The 19,210-nt window shown below is 38.6% G+C and overlaps 2 protein-coding genes across 3 annotated transcripts in view; one reads left to right on the top strand and one right to left on the bottom strand.

Moving 5' to 3' along the window:
• The window catches only part of MIX23 (mitochondrial matrix import factor 23), a 37,687-nt gene extending 28,048 nt beyond the window's left edge, over window positions 1–9,639 (top strand). For both annotated transcript variants that reach the window (XR_008505008.2, XR_008505009.2), the window contains one exon: window positions 8,366–9,639. The gene's annotated coding sequence lies outside the window, so the exon portion shown is untranslated. The remainder of the gene's footprint in view (window positions 1–8,365) is intronic.
• Window positions 7,144–18,818, bottom strand: CSTA (cystatin A). Its single transcript, XM_045902976.2, has 3 exons — window positions 18,325–18,818; window positions 10,453–10,554; window positions 7,144–7,393 (listed from the first exon to the last, which is right to left on the bottom strand). The coding sequence occupies exons 1-3, from the start codon at window positions 18,388–18,390 to the stop codon at window positions 7,265–7,267; spliced, it is 297 nt and encodes a 98-aa protein (XP_045758932.1). The 5' UTR covers window positions 18,391–18,818; the 3' UTR covers window positions 7,144–7,264.
• Between the last annotated feature and the right edge of the window lie 392 nt (window positions 18,819–19,210).

The raw sequence follows: 19,210 nt of genomic DNA, 5'->3' as shown, positions 1-19,210 counted from the left end.
AGCTGGCACAAAAGTGGACAGAAACAGATGCAGACAGCTGCTTGGGGAATAGCTGAGCCCATTCATAGTAGAGCTCTAGAGTAAAAACCCGCATCCATAGTTCCTCAGGTTCTTAGAGCTGCCTTGGATTCCGGTTCTTGGGTCTCCAGCTTTGAGACCCAGTTCTGTATGGGTCCCCCTTCACAAGGCCTGGTTGTTTGACATTTCCTAGATTCCTAAGCAGATGCATCTTTATGATAAATCTGTGTATTACATAAAATAAGTTCTCTTGAACCAAAGGAGTCTATCAAGAACATTCCCACTGGGTCAGGTGGCCAAGCGATATCTCCCTATTTAAACTATCCATTGACATTAGGACATTTTTTCCTCATCCAATACCTCCTCATATTGTCATTTAAAGCACCAGGTATGTGCTTGGATAGTTTCTTGGGAAAAACTCCCCACTGTGTCTGAACCAAGTTCCAGCAGGGGAAGCCTCAGAAGCCTCCAGGGTCCAGGATGAGTCTTTGGCTCTCTCCTAAAATAAGAAACCAGGCAGAAAATCATAGATTCACTCCCTCAGGTAAGTGAAGAAACCTGTTTCCCAAGACAGAACAGAGAAGGTATTGCCTACAACCCTGAGCAGAATCATGCCCTCTGAGTTGTAACTTGGCCCATTACTGGTCATTATTTAAAAACAGTCTGTGGCAGAGAATTTGGGAGGGCCTGACAGACAGCTGGGGTTGAGTCCTTCACCTTGGCAAGGCAAGAGTACATTCAGTTTCTCTCTTTGGGGTTAGACAAAACAATTTTTGCGATAGAGTTACAAATTCTATGTACAAATGCTCCCAGATTCCATTTCAAATTTGATGGGGAAAAATGCTTCAGAAATGCAATTTTCCCTTGGTTGCAATGTACTGTAAAGGAAAGCAGGGTTTTTTTGGAGGAACTTGCCCCTTTATTTGGATAAGCCCTAAATGACCAATGAGCTTTCAAATACCCTTTCCATCAACTGGACAGCCTACAATTATCCAGTTATAGATATATTTTCTTTTTGTTTTTCTTGGAATTCCAACAGTTCTTGGGAAGTAAGTCTAATTGTTCAAATACCACTTCCTTATTTTTTAAAATGTCACTCCCTTTAAAAAATTATCTTCCACATTAAAATTGTTTTTAAAAAGAGTCATTTCTCAACATAGTGTAAATCTTCAACAATAGTGTAATTTTTCAACAACATTTAGTCAATGAAAAATAATTTTCACACTTTTTATTTTGCTGGGACTAAACAGATTTGGGTTACGTTTTTTGACGTGTTTTTTTTTTTTTTTTTTTTCCTGTTTTCATCATCTTGTTTTAGGCTGGTCTCAGCCTATCAATAACCAATGTTGTGGCTGGAGCAGTACGTGTAGTTCTTACTATGATTGCAAGACACCCTTAGGCCCTTAAGCAATAACTGTCAGGAAACTTTGGAGGGGAAACATTATTACTTGCAAGATCTGGAAATTACATAGCATACCTGGGCCCACAAAGTGAAGTCACAGGGAGAGAGAAAGACATTGCCCTGGCCTGGAATTCTGTTTTTATTGGGGGTGGAGGATGGGGGGCCTAGGGTTTTGGGGGCTCGCTCTTTATTGGTGAATTTAAAATGTAAGAATGGAAATGTAAAGCATGGGAAGAGAGAAAGAAAACAAGTGGCCCAGATGGTTATCGAAATTAACCAAGATCTCTAAAACAATGGAGTCCTCATTTGAGGGAGGTGGCTTGGTTCTTCACTTGGTCTGTGGCTGGTGCTGTGTTTATTTGAGATAGTTATCTTGGAAGAGGATGAGTCTTTGAAGTGGATGCCTCACCAAAGCTTAAATGAGGCACTTGTATTACAAAAGCAAAACAAATAAACAACTGTCAGGGTTTACCCTACACATCTATTATGTTTTTAACCTACTAGCAGAAATTTTTTGTAGTATTTTAAGTTTTGAAATATATTTTCAATTCAAGTATTTCCATTAAACCTTTCTCCTTTTTCCTTTATATCACTCTAGTACTCAGCCTTGGCTGACATTAGAATCATCTAGATAGACTCTTTCTCAGATTTTTACTCAATTAGTCTGCATGGGGCCCGACTTGGGACTTTTATTTTATTTTAAAGATTTATTTATTTGAGAGAGAGAGAGAGAAGCAGACTCCCCACTGAACAGAAAGCCCGACTCAGGGCTCCATTCTGGGACTACTGGATCATAACCTGAGCCAAAGGCAGACGCTTAACCTACAGAGCCACCCAGATGCCCCCCAACTTGGGACTTTTAAAAAAATTATAAACCAAGTGATTCTAATATGCAGGGATGATTGAGAATCACTGCACACATTACTTGATCTTCTTTCCTATTCCTATTTGCTACTATGTTCTCACTAACATGAAGTTTACTTAACCAGTGACAGGATATGTTTATCCATTTATTCAAGTCTTTTAGTTCCGACAGTGAAGTGCTGTAATTGTCTTTACATATGTTCTGTATGTCTCTTACTAGATTAATTCTTAAACATGTGGTATATTCAGTCTTCTATACCAAAATCAGGATAAAGTACAAATAAATCTAATCAATCTGATTATAGAGTTTTGTATATCCTGCTCTGAGTTTATAACTACAGATGTTTGTGTCCATGTTTGCATTTCTCGGAAAAGGATTATTAGGCCAGTGAGATAATTTCTGGTAGTCTCTGTTACCTAAGAGCCGTATGGCATTAATATTAGCCAGCCAGTGGAGATCTTTTAGTTCATTGATTGAAGTTAATATCTCTGTGCTAGGAGCTGACGGCAGATGGATAAGACAGTTCCTTTATTATGAAGCATCTAGCAGTGGTCATTACATACATATATATCACTACACTATTTCAAGCTCTCCCTTGCCTCCTACAGGGGTCAGAATAGCTGAGCAAATGAATTCTGAGCTTGTGTTAGTAGAGTGTAGGAATTAAGAGCATTGGTCCTGGAGGCAAATAGCCTGGGATTATATCTTCACTTTATTAACTAGCCATGAGGTCCTGGGCAGTAACTTAACCTCTCTACACTCAGTCTTCTGTAAAGAGGGGATAATAACAATATTTATTTCATGAGGTTGTTATGGGAATTAAATGAGTTACATGTGTAAAGTCTTTAGAACACTACCTGGTATAAAATAAGCACTTAATATATACTATTATTATTTGGGGACAGGGGGATTGACAAGTGGCACTAAAAGGATGATGAACAGAGTGCAGAACACAGAGGGAGACATTAGTTAGGGCATCTTTTTTTTTTTTTTTTTTAAGATTTTATTTATTCATTTGAGACACAGAGATACAGAGAGAGAGCACACGTAGGGGGAGAGGCAGAGGGAGAGGGAGAAGCAGGCTTCCCGCAGAGCAGGGAGCCCGATGTGGGGCTCAATCCCAGAACTCTGGGACCATGACCTGAGTCAAAGGCAGACGCTCATTTAGGGCATCTTTAAAACAAATTTCCTCTTTTGCTTTCTCTTCTTCTCTCCTTTCTCCTTCTCTTTCCTTCCACTTCTTCCTTACCTCTCCTTCCTAACAATTCAGTCCAAAATCTGTTAGGTAGGTCCAAAGAAGGAATACTATGAACAATTATATGCCAATAAAATAGATAATACAGATTGAATGAATATATCTTTAGGAAGACAATACTAAAACCAATTCAAGAAGAGTCAATCTAAATAGACCTATAACAAGTGAAGAGTTAAATTAGTAATCACCCATAAAGAAAAGCCCAGGCCCAGATAGCTCCACTGCTGAATTCTACCAAACATTTAAAGAAGAGTAAATACCAATTCTACACAAATTCTTCCAAAAAGTAGGAGAGGAAAACTTTCCAACTCATTCAGTGAGACCACTATTACATAGATACCAAAACCAAACAAAGACATCACAAGAAAGCTACAGATCAATATCACTCATGAATATGGATGCAAAAACCCTCAACAGAATGCTAGCAAACCAAATCTAGCACATAAAAAATAATTATATACCATGACCAAATGGGATGCATTGTAGGAATGTGAAGATGGTTTAACATTCAAAAATCAATTAATGTAAAGCACTATAGTGAAAAAACAAAAAGCAAAACCACATGAACATCTTAAAAGATGCAGAAAAAAAAAAGATGCAGAAAAAAAGGCATTTGACAAAATCCAATAAATAGCCTTCCATAATTTTAAAAAACTAAAAGAAAATGTCATCAACTTGATAAACGGCATCTACAAAAACCCCACAGCTAACATCATACTAAATAGTAAATGACTGAAAGCTTTCCCCCTAAGATCAGGAACAAGACAATAATATACACTCTCACCACTTCTTTTTAACTTTGTACCAGAGGTTCTAGACAGTAATTAAGGATGAAATAAAAGATATTCAGACTAGACAGGAAGAAGTAAAACTGTCTCTCTGCAGATGCCATGACCTTGTTGTACAGGAAAATCCTGAGAAACAAATTACCAATAAACAAATTCAGCAAGATTGAAGAATACAAGACCAATATACAAAAATTGATTGCATTTCTATACACATGCAATTAACAAGCCAAAATGAAATTAAGAAAACAATTTTATTTACAATAGCACATGTGAGAATAAAATGCTTAGAAATAAGTTTAACAAATAAGTGCAAAACTTATACTCTGAAAACTATGGAACACTGTCGAAAGAAATTACAGAAAATGTAAATAGTTGAGGAAACATCCCATGTTCATGGATTGGAAGGTTTAATATTGTTAAAATGGCATTACTTCCCAAATTGACCTACAGATTCAACATAATCCCTATCAGAATCTTAATTGACTTCTTTGTAGACATTTATAAGCTGATTCTAAAATTCATATAGAATTTCAAAGGGCCAGAAGAACCAAAACATTCTTGAAAAAGAACAAAGTTGGAGGATTCATACTTGTTGATTTCAAAACTTACTACAAAGCAACAGTAATCAAGAAAAGTGTGGTACTGGGCACCTGGGTGGCTCAGTCGGTTAAGCGTCTGCCTTAGACTTAGGTCATGATCCTAGGGTCCTGGGATTGAGGCCCACATCAGGCTCCCAGCTCAGCGGGGAGTCTGCTTCTTCTTCTCCCTCTGCCCCTACCCCCTGCTCATGCTTGCTCTTTCTCTCTCTCTCAAATAAATAAATAAAATTTAAAAAAGAAGACATGTAGATTAATGGAACAGAAATGAGCATCCAGAAATGAATTTATGTGACTGTGATGTTTCAACAAGGATGCCAAGACCATTCAATGTGGAAATGAATAGACTTTTCAACAAATGGTGGTGGAACAATTAGATAGCCACTTACAAAATAATCAAGTTGGATCCTTACTGCATATTATTTATAAAAATTAACTCAAAATAGAAACTTAATTCAAAAGGGATCAAACACCTAAAGGTAAATATTAAAACTACACAACTCTTAGAAGAAAACATAGGAGTAAATCATTATGAGCTTGGATATGGTAAAGGATCCTTAGATCTGACACCAAAAGTACAACAACTTAAAAAAACAAACTGATAATTTGGATTTCATTAAAATTAAAAACTTTGACACTTCAAAGGACAGCATCAAAAAGTAAAAAGAAAGTAGGGGAGAAAATATTTACAAATCATATATCTGATAAGGGACTTGTATCCAGAATATGCAAAGAAATCTTACAACTCAATAATAAAGACAAATAGCCTGATTTAAAAATGGGCAAAGGATCCGAATAGACATTTCTCCAAGGAAGATATGCAAATGGGTATTAAGATCATGAAGGATGCTTGACATCATTTGTCATCAGGAAAATGCAAATCAAAGCCATAACACAATACCACTTCATGCCCACTACAATGGCTAGACTCAAAAAAGCAGAAAATAACAAGTGTTCAGGATGTGGAGAAATCCAAACCATCCTACCCTGTGGTGGGAATGTAAAATGGTGCAGCTACTCTGGAAAACAGTCTGTAAGTTCCTTGAACAATTAAACATATAGAGTCACCCTATGAAACAGCAATTTCACTCTTAGGTATCTACCCAAGAGAAATGAAAACATATATATGGGCAAAAAATAAATAAAATGTGTGCAAATGTTTATACATTGTCCATAATAGTCAAAAGGTGAAAGCAACCCAAATATCCATCAGCTGATAAGTGGATGAACAAAATGTAGTATATGCATAAAATTGAATATTATTTGACCATAAAATGGAATAAAAGATCAGCACATGCTACAACATAGATGAATCTCCAAAACATTATGCTAAGTGGAAGAAGCCAGTTGCAAAAACCATATGTGATTTCATACATATGGAATGTCTAGAATAGGCAAATCTTTAGAGACAGAAAGTAAATAAATTAGTGATTGCTTAGGGGTGAAGATGTGGAGGAGGATGGGGGATAATAGCTAAAAGGTATGGGGTTTCTTTTTGAGGTGATGAAAATGTTCTAAAATTGGCTGTGGCAGTTGCACACATTTTTAAATGTACTAAAAACTATTGAATTGTCTAATTGTATAATTGGGTGACTTATATGGTATATAAATTATATCTTAATAGAGTGTTAGAAAAGAGAAAAATGGCAATTAAATGGAACACTTGGTTTTGGACTGGAGCTTTTAGCAATAAAAGACATTTTGGGGAAGGTGAATGTTGTCTGGGGATTAAATGTTAGTAAATGTATCAGTGTTAACTTCCTGATTTTGATGGTTGTATTTCAGTTATTCAGGAGAAAATGCTTGTTTGTAGGAAGTGCACACTAAAATATTTGTTGGTGATGAGGCATCACTGTAGGTAACTTACTCTCAAATGTCTGGGAAAAAAGATTTTTTGCAACTTGTCTGTAAGTTTGAGATTATTTCAATATATAAATATACTTTGTAAAATACCTGATTTAATTTTAAAATGTCAGGCTAGGGATGGAATATTGGATTCTCTGCTACCACAGGGCACTGATAGCCCATGATCTAGCCTGCCTGTGGTGGGAATGGTGGTGGTGGTGGTGGTGGTCTTATCCTTTAGCTAGTTGCATTGGGCCTGACTAATTTCTATAAGATTTCCAATTGACATCAATTTGTATGGAATTCCTACTCTAAAGCAATAACATTGACTTTGAGAAAGAGAAGGTAAATACTATTTAATTCAATGAAAGAGAAATAGTTGAAGAAATAAATCTATTTGAAAAGGAATGTTTGCTTATTGATAGTTACATTTATTAGCAGGGAACATTAGTTAGTAGCCAGTGGAAAGTATCAGACCACTTTTGGAACATGCTGCTAAAAGCCTGTGATCTCATCGTCCTTGCTTTTGTCAGTCTGGTAACCAGTAAGTGTCAAAGTTGGATTTGGTCCAGGAAGGCCTTTGAATACTTTCATGTGAATATAACTATTATCACCTACTCGCACCTAAAAGATAAAAAAAGAAAAAAAAATGAAAAGGAAATTCATTCAGATGGATCTATGTCAAGTGAAAGATCTACAGACTTAAAGACTCACCGAAATAAGTTTTCAGGAACAGTATTTCTATATCAGCATTCTTAGACCCTTGATTTTCATAAGCCTACCACGTTATTTTATGAGAAAGGGCAGGCTAAAGGCATGGCAAGAGGCATAAGCCCTTCATTTATTTTATTTTATTTTATTTTATTTTATTTTATTTTATTTTATTTTATTTTAATTTCTCTACTGCTTGGGCACAAATGAAAGTACATTTCATTTTCAAAGATGCACAAAGCAAGAAAACAAGTGACAGTCTCTTTATTGATTCTGTTTTTTGACTTCCAAATTGGGATACTTTATTTGCCACATGGTTTGAGAAGGGAGGAGAAAATCAGAATTGTCTTAGAAAATTTGGGAGGTGTGGTTCCCATATCTATATTAGAACCTACACTATAAATGCCCACTGATAGGACTGAGCAGACACCAGGGGATGGACAGTCTAGGGTCCCTTTAACGTAAAGGGATCTTGCTGGGAAGTCATTGGTATGAAAATTGAAATGGTAGTTTGGGCATGAATCTGGGACCTAGAATATCATGGTGAGAATTTCTACTTTTGTTTTTGGTTAGGACAATAAAAGTTTTGTCTTAGAATAATATTTTTTATGTTCTGATGTCCCTTCTTAATTAACAAATACCATTTATCAAATGTTTACTATGATTCAGAGGCTATGATATAGAATATTTTATGTACTTCTTACTATAGGCCTGAATAAAGGTAGAACAATGACAATTTTATACATGCAGAAGCAGATTAGGAGAGATTAAGTAATTTTCCATAAATTTCTTAGCTAATAAGTGACAGAGTCAAAACCTAAATCTAGACTCCAACATTGATGTTCTTTTCACTCTACATTATAACTATTATTTTTTTTCATGTAGGTTCCACACCCAGCATGGAACCCAGTGTGGGGCCTGAGCTCACAAGCCTAAGATCAAGACCTGAGCTGAGATCAAGAGTTGGATGCTCAACCAGCTGAGCCACCCAGATTCACCCACAGTGTAACCTTTTAAAAGCATTTATTCTGCGTTTGGAACAGGACATCAGCCTTTGCATACATTATTAGAAGCAGCACAGCCAGTAGTTAAGCATCAGACCTCCTGGGTTCAAACCCTGGCTCTGCTCCTATAACTGTATGACCTTTGTTAGTTACTCCATCTCCCTGGGCCTCCATTGTCTCATCAGTAACACGAGGGAAATGATCATACTTATCTCATAGATTTGTTGAGAGGATTAAAAGAGAGAACACACGCTCAGCTCTTAGAACAGAGCCTGGCACATTGTAAGTGCTCAGTAAATTTCTAGCTCATTTACTCACACAACACCTGGCAAAGTAGGTTTTTATCTGCATTGTGCAGATAAAGACACTGAGGCTCAGAGAAGATGAGGGGCTGTGATCACACAGGCACTGACTAATGGAACAAGTTGAACAAGGGTTCAAACCCAGAACTGTCTGACACCAAAGCCTGCACCCCATCTATTCCACCACCTGGCTTTTGATAGGTACTTGAAAAAGAACACAGAAGGTCCCATCAACAGAAAGACCTTAAATGTAGAGAGCAGTTCAGAGCAGAGATCAACAACTAGACAGCCAGGAAGTAATGAGGGAACTGGGGTCAGGAGTTGTAATCCAGTAGGAGAAATCTAACCAGGCAGGTGGTCTTAAGGGATGAAATTTTCAATTTTTCTGATGAGCTTTTTAAGAAATACATGAGCTGGTTAATATATGAAATTTATGAACTTGGACTAATTGTAAATTATTAAAACAATGATCCCAATTTTGATAGAATGTTTCTTCTCTTTGAACAAAATCATTTTTAACTGGAAAAAAGTTCTTTTTCAGCTGTGAAGAAAGTAGATTGAGAAGGGAGGAAATAATGTCATTGCTTTCTGAGGATGAGGTGACATCTCATTCATGTGGGCCACCCCAGGACCTGGCATATACTAGGAGCTCAAATTTGATAGGAGTGGGCTGATTGATTTACATGACCCAGTGTTGTAATTTTCCTATGCTGAGCTGGTTAGGACCTGTTATTTTATTTTTTTGCTGAAAACATTTTTTAAACATTTTATATCTTAAGTAGTTAATTGTTAAAGAGAAATAAGCCAGACTGTGCCTTGGTCAAATGGTTTTGTAAAGATCCAAGTACATACATTTGAATGTCTGTTGTTATTATTTATTAAATCAGAATTATCATCTCAATACAAAAGGATGAAGATGGTTCTCAAATATCTATGGTTGACTTGTTGAATTGGTTCCGTCTCAACTTTGCAAACATTTTCTTCAATTAGAACTGGATAGTGCATCATTTAATTCATTGATATAGCTATAAAATAATCTTAAAATTATTTTAAATGCTCCACTGTTTTAAACTACACCTACAGTGTCACAAATTGAATCTACTTACAAATTGCAAAAATTATTTAAACTTTATTAATCAAAATGCTGTGTGAAGGACAAAAGTAGCTTCAGTTATTTTCCCACCTTAAACTACTTTAAGTCATTTCTAAAATCCATTTAATTTAGACACATAGAATCACAAAGCTTTGAGTGGAATAAGCTTCAAGATAGCATCTGGTCCAGCTCCAAGCCTTCAGGCAATTGAGATATTCTCTCACTTCACACAAAAAGCGCCATGGCCACAAACTGAGCATGCTTGGAACCGTTATGAAATCTCTTTCTATACAATTTCTGAAAATTGTAATTTGTAAATTGTAATTGTAATTTGGAAGGAGTCAATATAGGAAACCTTTCTAAATTCACAGGAAACAGATGGTATAAATATATCATCATCTGCCAAATTTGAGAGTCTACCACTTGGGAGATTTCATGCTAGGGAAACACCTTCATTTAGGATAACCGGAAGGGACAAAATATATGGTAAGGGTGCAGGGAACATCACATAAAGTGGGAAATGCAGCATCTTTTAGTGCCAAGGTGAACCCAACAAGGATGTTGAACTCTAACCTTAATGTAGTAATTTATTCCAGCAACCACTTGAGTTTTATACTCTACAGCTTCAAATTCTTGATAACTCTCATTTGTTTTTTCTTCAAGCTGAGGTTTAACCTTAAGAAGAGAGAAGAGGAAATACATTATTAAAGCTATAATGGACTCCATTTATGTGATTTACAAGTCTGGGAACCTTGTGCTTCTAAAGATGCTCAAACATGATAACGAGAGCTATTTTCAGTATTTCAAGGAAAAGAAAAGATCTACCTTTAATAAGATTACATGGGCTAACTAAAATGTTAAATTTTGTTGCTTTAGGCTGAATTTGCATCAATTCAGTGTGGTAATATGACAATATGGTAACGTTTTCACTAGTAAAACTCTGATATATAAGTCTTTGATTAATAAAAATAGAGCAATAATTACTATTTCACTTAAACTTTTTTTATTTTGAAGTAATTTCAGACTCAAAGTTGCAAAAATAGTATAGTATATCTCAAGATCCTTGATTTAATCACATCTGCAATTTCCTTTGCCATGTAAGATAGCACATTTATAGGATTCAGGGATGAGGATATTGGCCACCATTCTGTCTACTACAGAGAGATTATAAGCTTTGGTGCCAGCATGCCTGAACCCGACATGACAAGGGAATGGAGAGTCTCAAATTCAATATGTGAACTTTTACTGGATCTACCAGTTTTCAGTATCGGTCCTTCATTCCTGCCATCAGCTGAGCCTGATATTTCTAGTTTTCACTGTGATCTCTCTGACTCACTTTCTGTTAAGAGTAAATCTCCAGAATTCTGCTAGCTTGGAAGATAGTGAAAGGGAAGGATCTGGGGGTGGCCTAACTGCTCCTCAAACAGATCTGCTATCAGTTCTCCAGGCATTAGCCCCATGCCTCACTCTCATCTTCATACGTTTCTGGCGTTGCTAGTGCTTGAGCCATTTTGGAATTCTGCACCATGAATCCGCTTGCTGCTGGCTCATCACTCCCCTCTATGGTTGGGCTCCATCTAAGTGGCCCAGTCATTTTCCATCGTTTATCTGTTTTCCATCTTCCAAGGTTTGGTCAGTATTTCTGAGGTGGTGTTTGCCTATCTCCTGTTGTCCTTCTATGTGTGGTTTTGTGCCCTTTCCCCGCCTAATCTTTTCCTATCATTTAGAGGGAAAAGAAAATAGGTGTGTATGTTCGATACGCCTTGTTTATTGGGAAGTTGCCTCCCTTCCCTTCACTAAAGCATTTTACGTGTTTCAGGCAGGCATCCTGTGCATCTAGGTTCTCCCACAGCCATTCAGTCCTTCCCATCAGTAGGCAGACATATTGAATCCTTTTCTATTGGCCCCTCGGTTTGAGTACCAGAACTGGTTTTCAAAGATGTAAACATTTTGCAACTCTGAGTTCTCAGACCACTTTTGAGGGTACAACACCTCATGGACCACCACCTATTTCTCCTGTGACTTTCTGAATAGATGGGAAGAATGTGCTATTGCTTTCTTGAGATGGAAAATGAAGCTCCAAAGTGGAGAAAGGAAGAAGACAAATCATGAGGAAAAAAAAAAACCAAAAACAGAAATGGGAAGAGGTGGGGTGCAGGAAAGAGGGAAAAAAGGTAGACAGGAGTGCAGAGAGAAGTCAAGTAAGGAGAGGAGTTACTGTCCTATTGCTTCCCCTGTCTAGCCTTTCTGAGCTAACGCTGGGTACCAGTCAAGTTAGGAGCTGAGTTGGAAAGGGTTAATCTCTAAACCCAAAATTATCTATTTAAACCTCATTTTACAAATGAGGGACCTGAGGCTGTGAGGAAAACATGACTGCTTAAGGCTGAAAAATTATTAATTACAGTTATTTAAGGTTTTCCATCCCTTGCCTGATAGTTTAAGTATCTGATTTATCTGTTGCAATGATCTGTATTCCTTCTGGTCTCCAGTCTTTTGGTCATGTTTTGTTGTTGTTGTTGTTTGTTTGTTTGTTTTACCACATATCAGAAAATTTTATTTTATTTATTTTATTTATTTTTAAGATTTTATTTATTCATTTGAGAGAGCGAGAATGAGAGAGAGAGAGCACATGAGAGGGGGGAGGGTCAGAGGGAGAAGCAGACTCCCCGCCGAGCAGGGAGCCCGATGTGGGACTGGAGCCCGATGTGGGACTCGATCCCGGGACTCCAGGATCATGACCTGAGCCGAAGGCAGTCGCTTAACCAACTGAGCCACCCAGGTGCCCCAGAAAATTTTATTTCTATTTGTCCTAAAAAATAGATCAAAATCTGTAACCTTTCCACTGCATCTGTGAAGTCTACAAGTCCAGAATTTTCCACAAGAGAGCAGATTTCCAATGTCCTGGTTTGTTTTGGTAAGTGCACCGGCACCCTCTGACTGTGTGCTGCGATTTCAGGCTCACTGTACTTATAACCTGTAGCCTTGCTCTCTCTTGCCAGTAGAACAGACTGGTATTCTTCTAATGTTGGATGTTATGAACCTGGGGTGATGAGGTCTAAGCGGAGAAGCAGGAAAGGGGGCAGAATAGGAAGGAACTGGTCAGTGAAACCTTAATTTTCAGAAGGCAGCTTGGTGCTGAAAGACCCCCCAGGGATGGGTGCTGGGAGGGTGGAGGCCAGCTAGGAGTGATGGTCTGGGACCTGGTGGTCCATAGACAGACCTTGAGCTGAACACAGTTGGTGTTCACCTTCCCCAGCCTGCCATGCATGGTGGTGGCTGAGATGCTGGAAGAAACAGTAAGGGTTTGTTACTCGGGCCCCAGTCAGGGGAAGGATGCTTTCAGGGAGGAGCAGCTGGTAAAATACAATTACCCTAGAGCTGTTCAAGATATTTTTACGGTTGCAGAGCATGAATCTAGGTGAGTTGTTATTAGTTCTCTGGGATCTGAGGATTTGAGCCACGCTGCACCCAACACCAAGGCATTTTCCCTATCTATAATCATTCTGCAGAAACATTGGACTATGTATAATTTAAAGAGGAATGGATAGAAAGGTGATAGTGGCAACATAGGTAGGCCATATTTTGGGATGTTTTACAGAGTAAGGAAGGAGAGTTTGGGTATGGCATGAAAGTATAGTGGGACTGATGAGAAGTGACTTATAGACATTTGTCATCTGACTACGTATTTGAGGGAAGGGGCAAGTGTGGGGCAAGGCACCTGGTATGCAAGAAATGATAGCACTCCACATAAGAGAGGAAGGGCAGAGTCTTAGACTGGAGGGAAGAATGAGATCCGGCAAGGGATAAGGAAATTGGGAGTGTTCTTGTACCAGATGACTGTAATCTTTTAAGAGAAGGAACTGAGACACTGGCTGGAGGGGCCAAGGGGATGGGAGGGATTGAGAAACCAAGGAGAGAGAAGACCCAGGTCCACCTCTCCGGGGTTTCTAGGAAAGGGCCAACAGAATGTCACTGAAAGAATGTTTTGGCAGCCCTAGTGTCCTGTTGTGGTTGTTTGCTGGCATGCATTCATAGATTTGTACTGAGTTTCTGTGGTTCTGCAACTTCCTTGAGCAAAGTTCTCCGAACCTGGAGCAGAAGCTGAAGAGGAAGTGGTGGCAATGGGAGTGATCTCTAATTGAGGACTGGAATGCCAGAATTTCATGAGATACACAGAAATCAGGGGTGGAAGTGTGCATAAAGCCACCCATCATGGGTCCAGTCTGGATGAGCACTCAAGTGGGCCTAGGCATGTTCTGATGATGAAGATGGGAGGGTGAGGGCCTGAAAGATTGTGGTGTGGCTGAATGGCAGGTTCTCTGGGTGTGGGGCAGTGGGAGACGTGATTGATGAGGAGGCTTTGGTCAGAGAGAACACAAATGTGTGGGTGAGTGACAGCTATGACATGCTAAGCTCCGGGATGTGGTGTCCATGATGATATGCAGAGGGGGTGTTTGTATGGTGTTATGGTCTGTGTGGATTCCAGGAATGGCATTTAGCAATTAGGTTTGACTTAGGGGTGTGTGTGTGTGTGTGTGTGTGTGCGTGCACATGCACACATATACATGTGTGTGTGTTGTGTGTATCTACCTGTGCATGCATAATAATAGCCCTCATTTCTGAAAATAATTATTGAAATAACAGCTCTTTCCTGCACATAAACATACTCTGGAATTACCATCCCAATGCTCAGGCCAAGTATAGCTCTTTATTTCCTTGAGTGTATCTCTTATCTTGTATCTATTTTGTAAATTTCTCTAAAGGCAAGAACCATCTTTGTGTCCCTTCTGTCCCTATAGCAATTCACACAGTACTGTGTACATAATGTTTTCGGAATGAAGAAACCAGGGTTGTTTTTCTTCATGACACCTTGTCTTCCCAGAAAGAAAAGAGGATAGAAGAGGATAGCAGAGACCCTCAAGTAATACAGAGACTCCTGGGAAATGGGATTTCTTTCACATGTACTCAGGACCCAAGTACCATTTACATCCTTTAGTGATACGTGATACACACCTACCATTCAGTCTCCGTTATCTTCAGAATGGGGACACTCTTTTCTCCTGCCTTCAGAAATGTTCAAGTCTCCTCAAACCCAAGCTCTTTGTTTGATTTTCTTCTCTTTCTGACCTCATCCAACATCCCTCTTTTATTTTTTTATGTTTGTTTACTTATTTATTTATTCATTTATTTATCAGAGAGAGAGAGAGCACAAGCAGGGGAGTGGTAGGCAGAGGCAGAGGGAGAAGCAGGCTTCCCGCTGAGCAGGGAGCCCGATGCAGGACTCGATCCCAGAACTCTGGGATCCTGACCTGAGCCGAAGGCAGACACTTAACCTACTGAGCCACCCAGGCTTCTCCCTCTTTCATTTCAAATTCCTTGAACCTGCAGTTCTCATTTTTCCTTTGATGCTTTCCCCTCTCTATGAGATGGCCTTCCCTTCCTTCCCTTCTTTTCCAAATGGAGTTCTTCCTTCAGCTGGCATTCCACTAAGAAGCTCTCTATTAAGGACAGGGAAAGCTGATAAACCTCAGCTCCTCTAAGAATACCTACATTTTAGCAGGTGATTTAAAAAAAAATTAGAATACATTAAAGAATCAAAGGGATAAAATTACAAGGTAAATGACAGGTAGTGGTGGTCTTCCTTGGGACCACCTCAGATAATACTAAGTGTATGACTACCAACACTTACCCATTTACCTGACTCTGACTGGGCACCTAACTAATTCTATAATCTTGGAGAAGGTGTTGATTATATTTCTTCACCTACAGGTGGTTTTGGTAATACCTGCCTCTTGGGGTTGTTTGTAGGGAGATAAATTTTATCATGGATGGGAAAGTGCTTCCTAAACTGACCATTCTTCTGCCTTCTAATACTTAATTGGGAATTGTCCCCTAAGGTTCTCCTGGGAGAGGGGAGCCAGATGATAACTGGGAGCTTAATACCCGTGAAGCTGAACTACTACACAGTAATTATTCACTTGAAAGTTAGGAGCTTTGATGGGCAAACTCTAATGTCTTTCCTGGTCCCCAACCTATGATTTAAAAAATGTTCCTAATTGGAGATTGTTTTATTATGTTCCAGTTATCTTGACTTCTCTAAATGGACTCTAAACCCCTTGAGGGCAGGGGCCATGTCTTAAAGTCCTTATGTATCTTCTATAACATTTAACACAATGCTGGACACCTAAGAGATAGTCAAGAAATGGTTCATTGATATTCATTTCTCAAATTGATTGAAATCTGAGGCTGGCTGCTCTCACAGAGAAGGCAATTTGCCATACCATGTATTTCCCTCAACCCACATGCTTCTCCATGTTCCTGCCACTGCATAGAGGAAAAGGCAGGTGGTCAAAAATCTGAAGATAGGCTAGCTTCTTAACTAGGCAGATATTAACCTCTTTGAATCTCAGTTTGAAATCTCATCTGAGATATGGACATGATGATTTCCTTCCCTGCACCAGGGGTTAGGAAGACCAACTGCAATGCAACTTTCTGGAGTGATGTACTATTGTTAATACCTATCTCTCATTCTACCTCCTCGACAGGGTTGGAGCCTGAGGTGAGCAGCAAGAAACACACTTTCAAATTAATTTCATAATTTAAGATGTGGTTCACAGATGGTTGTTTTTAACAATGCAAGGCCTTCTTATAGCTTCTTACTAAAAAAATTATTCTTGCTAACCAAGATAGGCTTTTTAAAATTTTCTGCACACTCTCTCTATATGGAATCTCTGTTATTCCCCATCTCCCTTATAGCTCCGGTTCCTGGAGAGTCTCAGGGGGATCTTCCAGGGTCATGGGTAATTTCGGGCAGAAATTTGAAGCGAATAACTGTGATGCCCCACCTATGCGTATTTCTTTCTTGTTTTCAAGTCACTGTTATGCACATCACCTTGTGTAGTCCTTACAGCTCTGATATCAGCAGAGCAAGAGGTGTGATCTTCATCTCACAAACAGAATTGATAATTTTTTTGCAGTGCTCTGCTTTCATTTTTTATTTATTTTTTAAAAAGATTTATCTATTTATTTTAGAGAGAGACAGCAGGGAGAGGGGCAGAGGGAGAGGGAGAGAGTCTTAAGCAGACTCTGTGCTGAGCGCGGAGCCTGACGCAGGGCTCAATCTCAGAACCCTGAGATCATGACCTGAGCTGAAACCAAGAGTCAGAGGCTCAACCGACTGTACCACCCAGGTGCCCCCAGTGCTCTGCTTTTAGAAAGCCCATCTCCCATAGACCTCTTGGATTTATGTATCTCCAGATTTGCAGGCCAGTGATGTCATGGACAGCAGCATGGGCATCACCTGGGAGCTGGCTAGAAATGCAGGTTCTCAGGCCCACCCCAGCCATATCTACTGAGTCAGAATCTGCATTTTAACAAGACCCCCTAGGTAATGTATGCGTACATTGAAGTTTGCAAATACTGACCTGTACATTGAAATTTGAGAATACTGACCTCAAATAAAGGTATTAATGACTTAACATTACCCTTTGCAAGAAAGAAAAGCTCCAAAGTATCTATTTTTTAAAAGAACTCTTGAAAAGGAAACATTTATCCCCAAAGAATGAGTGATAGAATTCCAGACATTGCATCTCTAGAGAGCATTCCAGAGCCCTAACATAGAAATCCTATCTCTTTCACTTACACGAGAGGCCAGTCTTGTTTGCCAGTGTCATAGAATGAAGTTTCAGAGAGAAAAAAATGAAGAATGATACAAGAAAATAGGGCAACAATTTACAAACCTAAAATGGTAATTTATACATATTTTCTTTCATAAAATATGCAGTATAATAAAATTTTATCATACAGGTGATAGTTAATCAAACAACACTTAGAAAAATGTATCAACTTGCTAAAAACATTGAGTTCTTGTTTTCACCATAACCAATTTCAGAATCACCACAGACAATGTCACTCCCCTTCCCTACTAGTTTAATCATCTTCTATATACGAAGAGACTAAAATTTTTTCTATTTAGTCAAATTCGCAGGAAGTTTGTAAGTGGATTGTCTTTGCAATATTGTTCTTCATTTAACCCATTTAAAAAAATTTCCACACAGAGCGCATGAAGGTAAGTTTGTCAAATTGTTAACAACCTCAGACTTTAATTACATGTTGGCTCCATTTGGTAAGATTAGAAGCTTCATCAGAACTGAATTAGTAATCCTAGAATCATACACTGTAAGCCTATAAAGATGACCCAATATAAATTCTTTTATAAATGGGGAAACTGAGGCTCAGAGAAGGGGTGTTACTTGTTCAAGACCACTCTCATAGTTGGGATTATTAGAGGTTTCAACTGAAAAGGTTTTTAGTTGTAAGGAAGCCTGAACAAAACCACACATTTCCAATGTTCTTCTGGTTTTCATGTTCACCCACACGCTTAACACAGCCCATCTAGGAACCAAGATTTTGGATCAATCCTTTTCATGAGATACACCAACTCACCTTGTTAGCAATCTCCTGGATTTCTGGAGTGGCAGGTTTGGCTTCAGTTAAGCCTCCAGGTATCATTTTGGCTAATTGCTTCTTTGCTAGGCAGGACGCTGGAACTGAAGTGATCAAGGAAGCGTGGAGACTGGTTTTTAAAGAGGGTGTTGCTCAATAAGCTCCGCCTCCAGAAGGTTTTCTTTTTCACAAAGAGCAAAAAGGCACAGGGAAAATGAATATGTCTTGAAGCTTGCAAGCCATGCTGCTTCCTCAACAGAGTGTGCCAGTAGGAATTTGGGAGAATGAGTGCTGAGGATGAACAAATGGGTGTGCCCAGCGAGTCAACTACGTCATCACAGGGACTCAGACTTCCCTGCATTCTCTTGGACAATGAGTCCATCCTGGTGCATCTGAGGAATGAAATCTGGAGCCACGACCAGAGTTTCCCACTGTTTTAAACCTCTAATACTAAATTTTATATTTTAAAGGTATATTTATTAATAATGTCAAGGCTGATTGTTTAGAATTTACTTGACTTTATAAAGAAAGTAAAAGTGTCTGTCTGGAGAACCTTGGCTGGATATTTGTATTTTACTGTTTGTTTGTTTGTTTTTACATTTCTAGAACTGTAGAAAAACACAAAGAGTAAAACAACAAGCACCTATATTCCTATCACCCAGATTTAAAACTTTTAACATTTTATCTTACCTACTTTCCCTTTTTTCTTTCCTTTCCTTTCCTTTTCTTCTTTCTTTCTTTCTTTCTTTCTTTCTTTCTTTCTTTCTTTCTTTCTTTCTTTTTTTTTGGTAGTTGTTTTTAAGAAAATCAGTATTACCAGTCTCCCATTCCCACCCCGCGCCCCCCAACTTTGCCCTCCACAGAGGTAAACTACACTGTGAGTTTG

The sequence above is a fragment of the Mirounga angustirostris genome, unplaced genomic scaffold (assembly GCF_029215605.1).
Source record: "Mirounga angustirostris isolate CCGP_5_RB_7025 unplaced genomic scaffold, mMirAng1.0.hap1 SCAF_1, whole genome shotgun sequence".
NCBI classification, from domain to species: domain Eukaryota; kingdom Metazoa; phylum Chordata; class Mammalia; order Carnivora; family Phocidae; genus Mirounga; species Mirounga angustirostris.
This window is presented reverse-complemented; position numbering and strand designations above follow the sequence as displayed.

Coding starts and splice junctions, on each gene's coding strand:
- CSTA (XM_045902976.2), bottom strand. CDS start 18,390: ATGATACCTGGAGGCTTAACTGAAGCCAAACCTGCCACTCCAGAAATC. Junction 10,555..18,324: donor TCCAGGAGATTGCTAACAAG/GTGAGTTGGTGT, acceptor TCTCTTCTTAAG/GTTAAACCTCAGCTTGAAGA. Junction 7,394..10,452: donor GAATAAATTACTACATTAAG/GTTAGAGTTCAA, acceptor TTTATCTTTTAG/GTGCGAGTAGGTGATAATAG.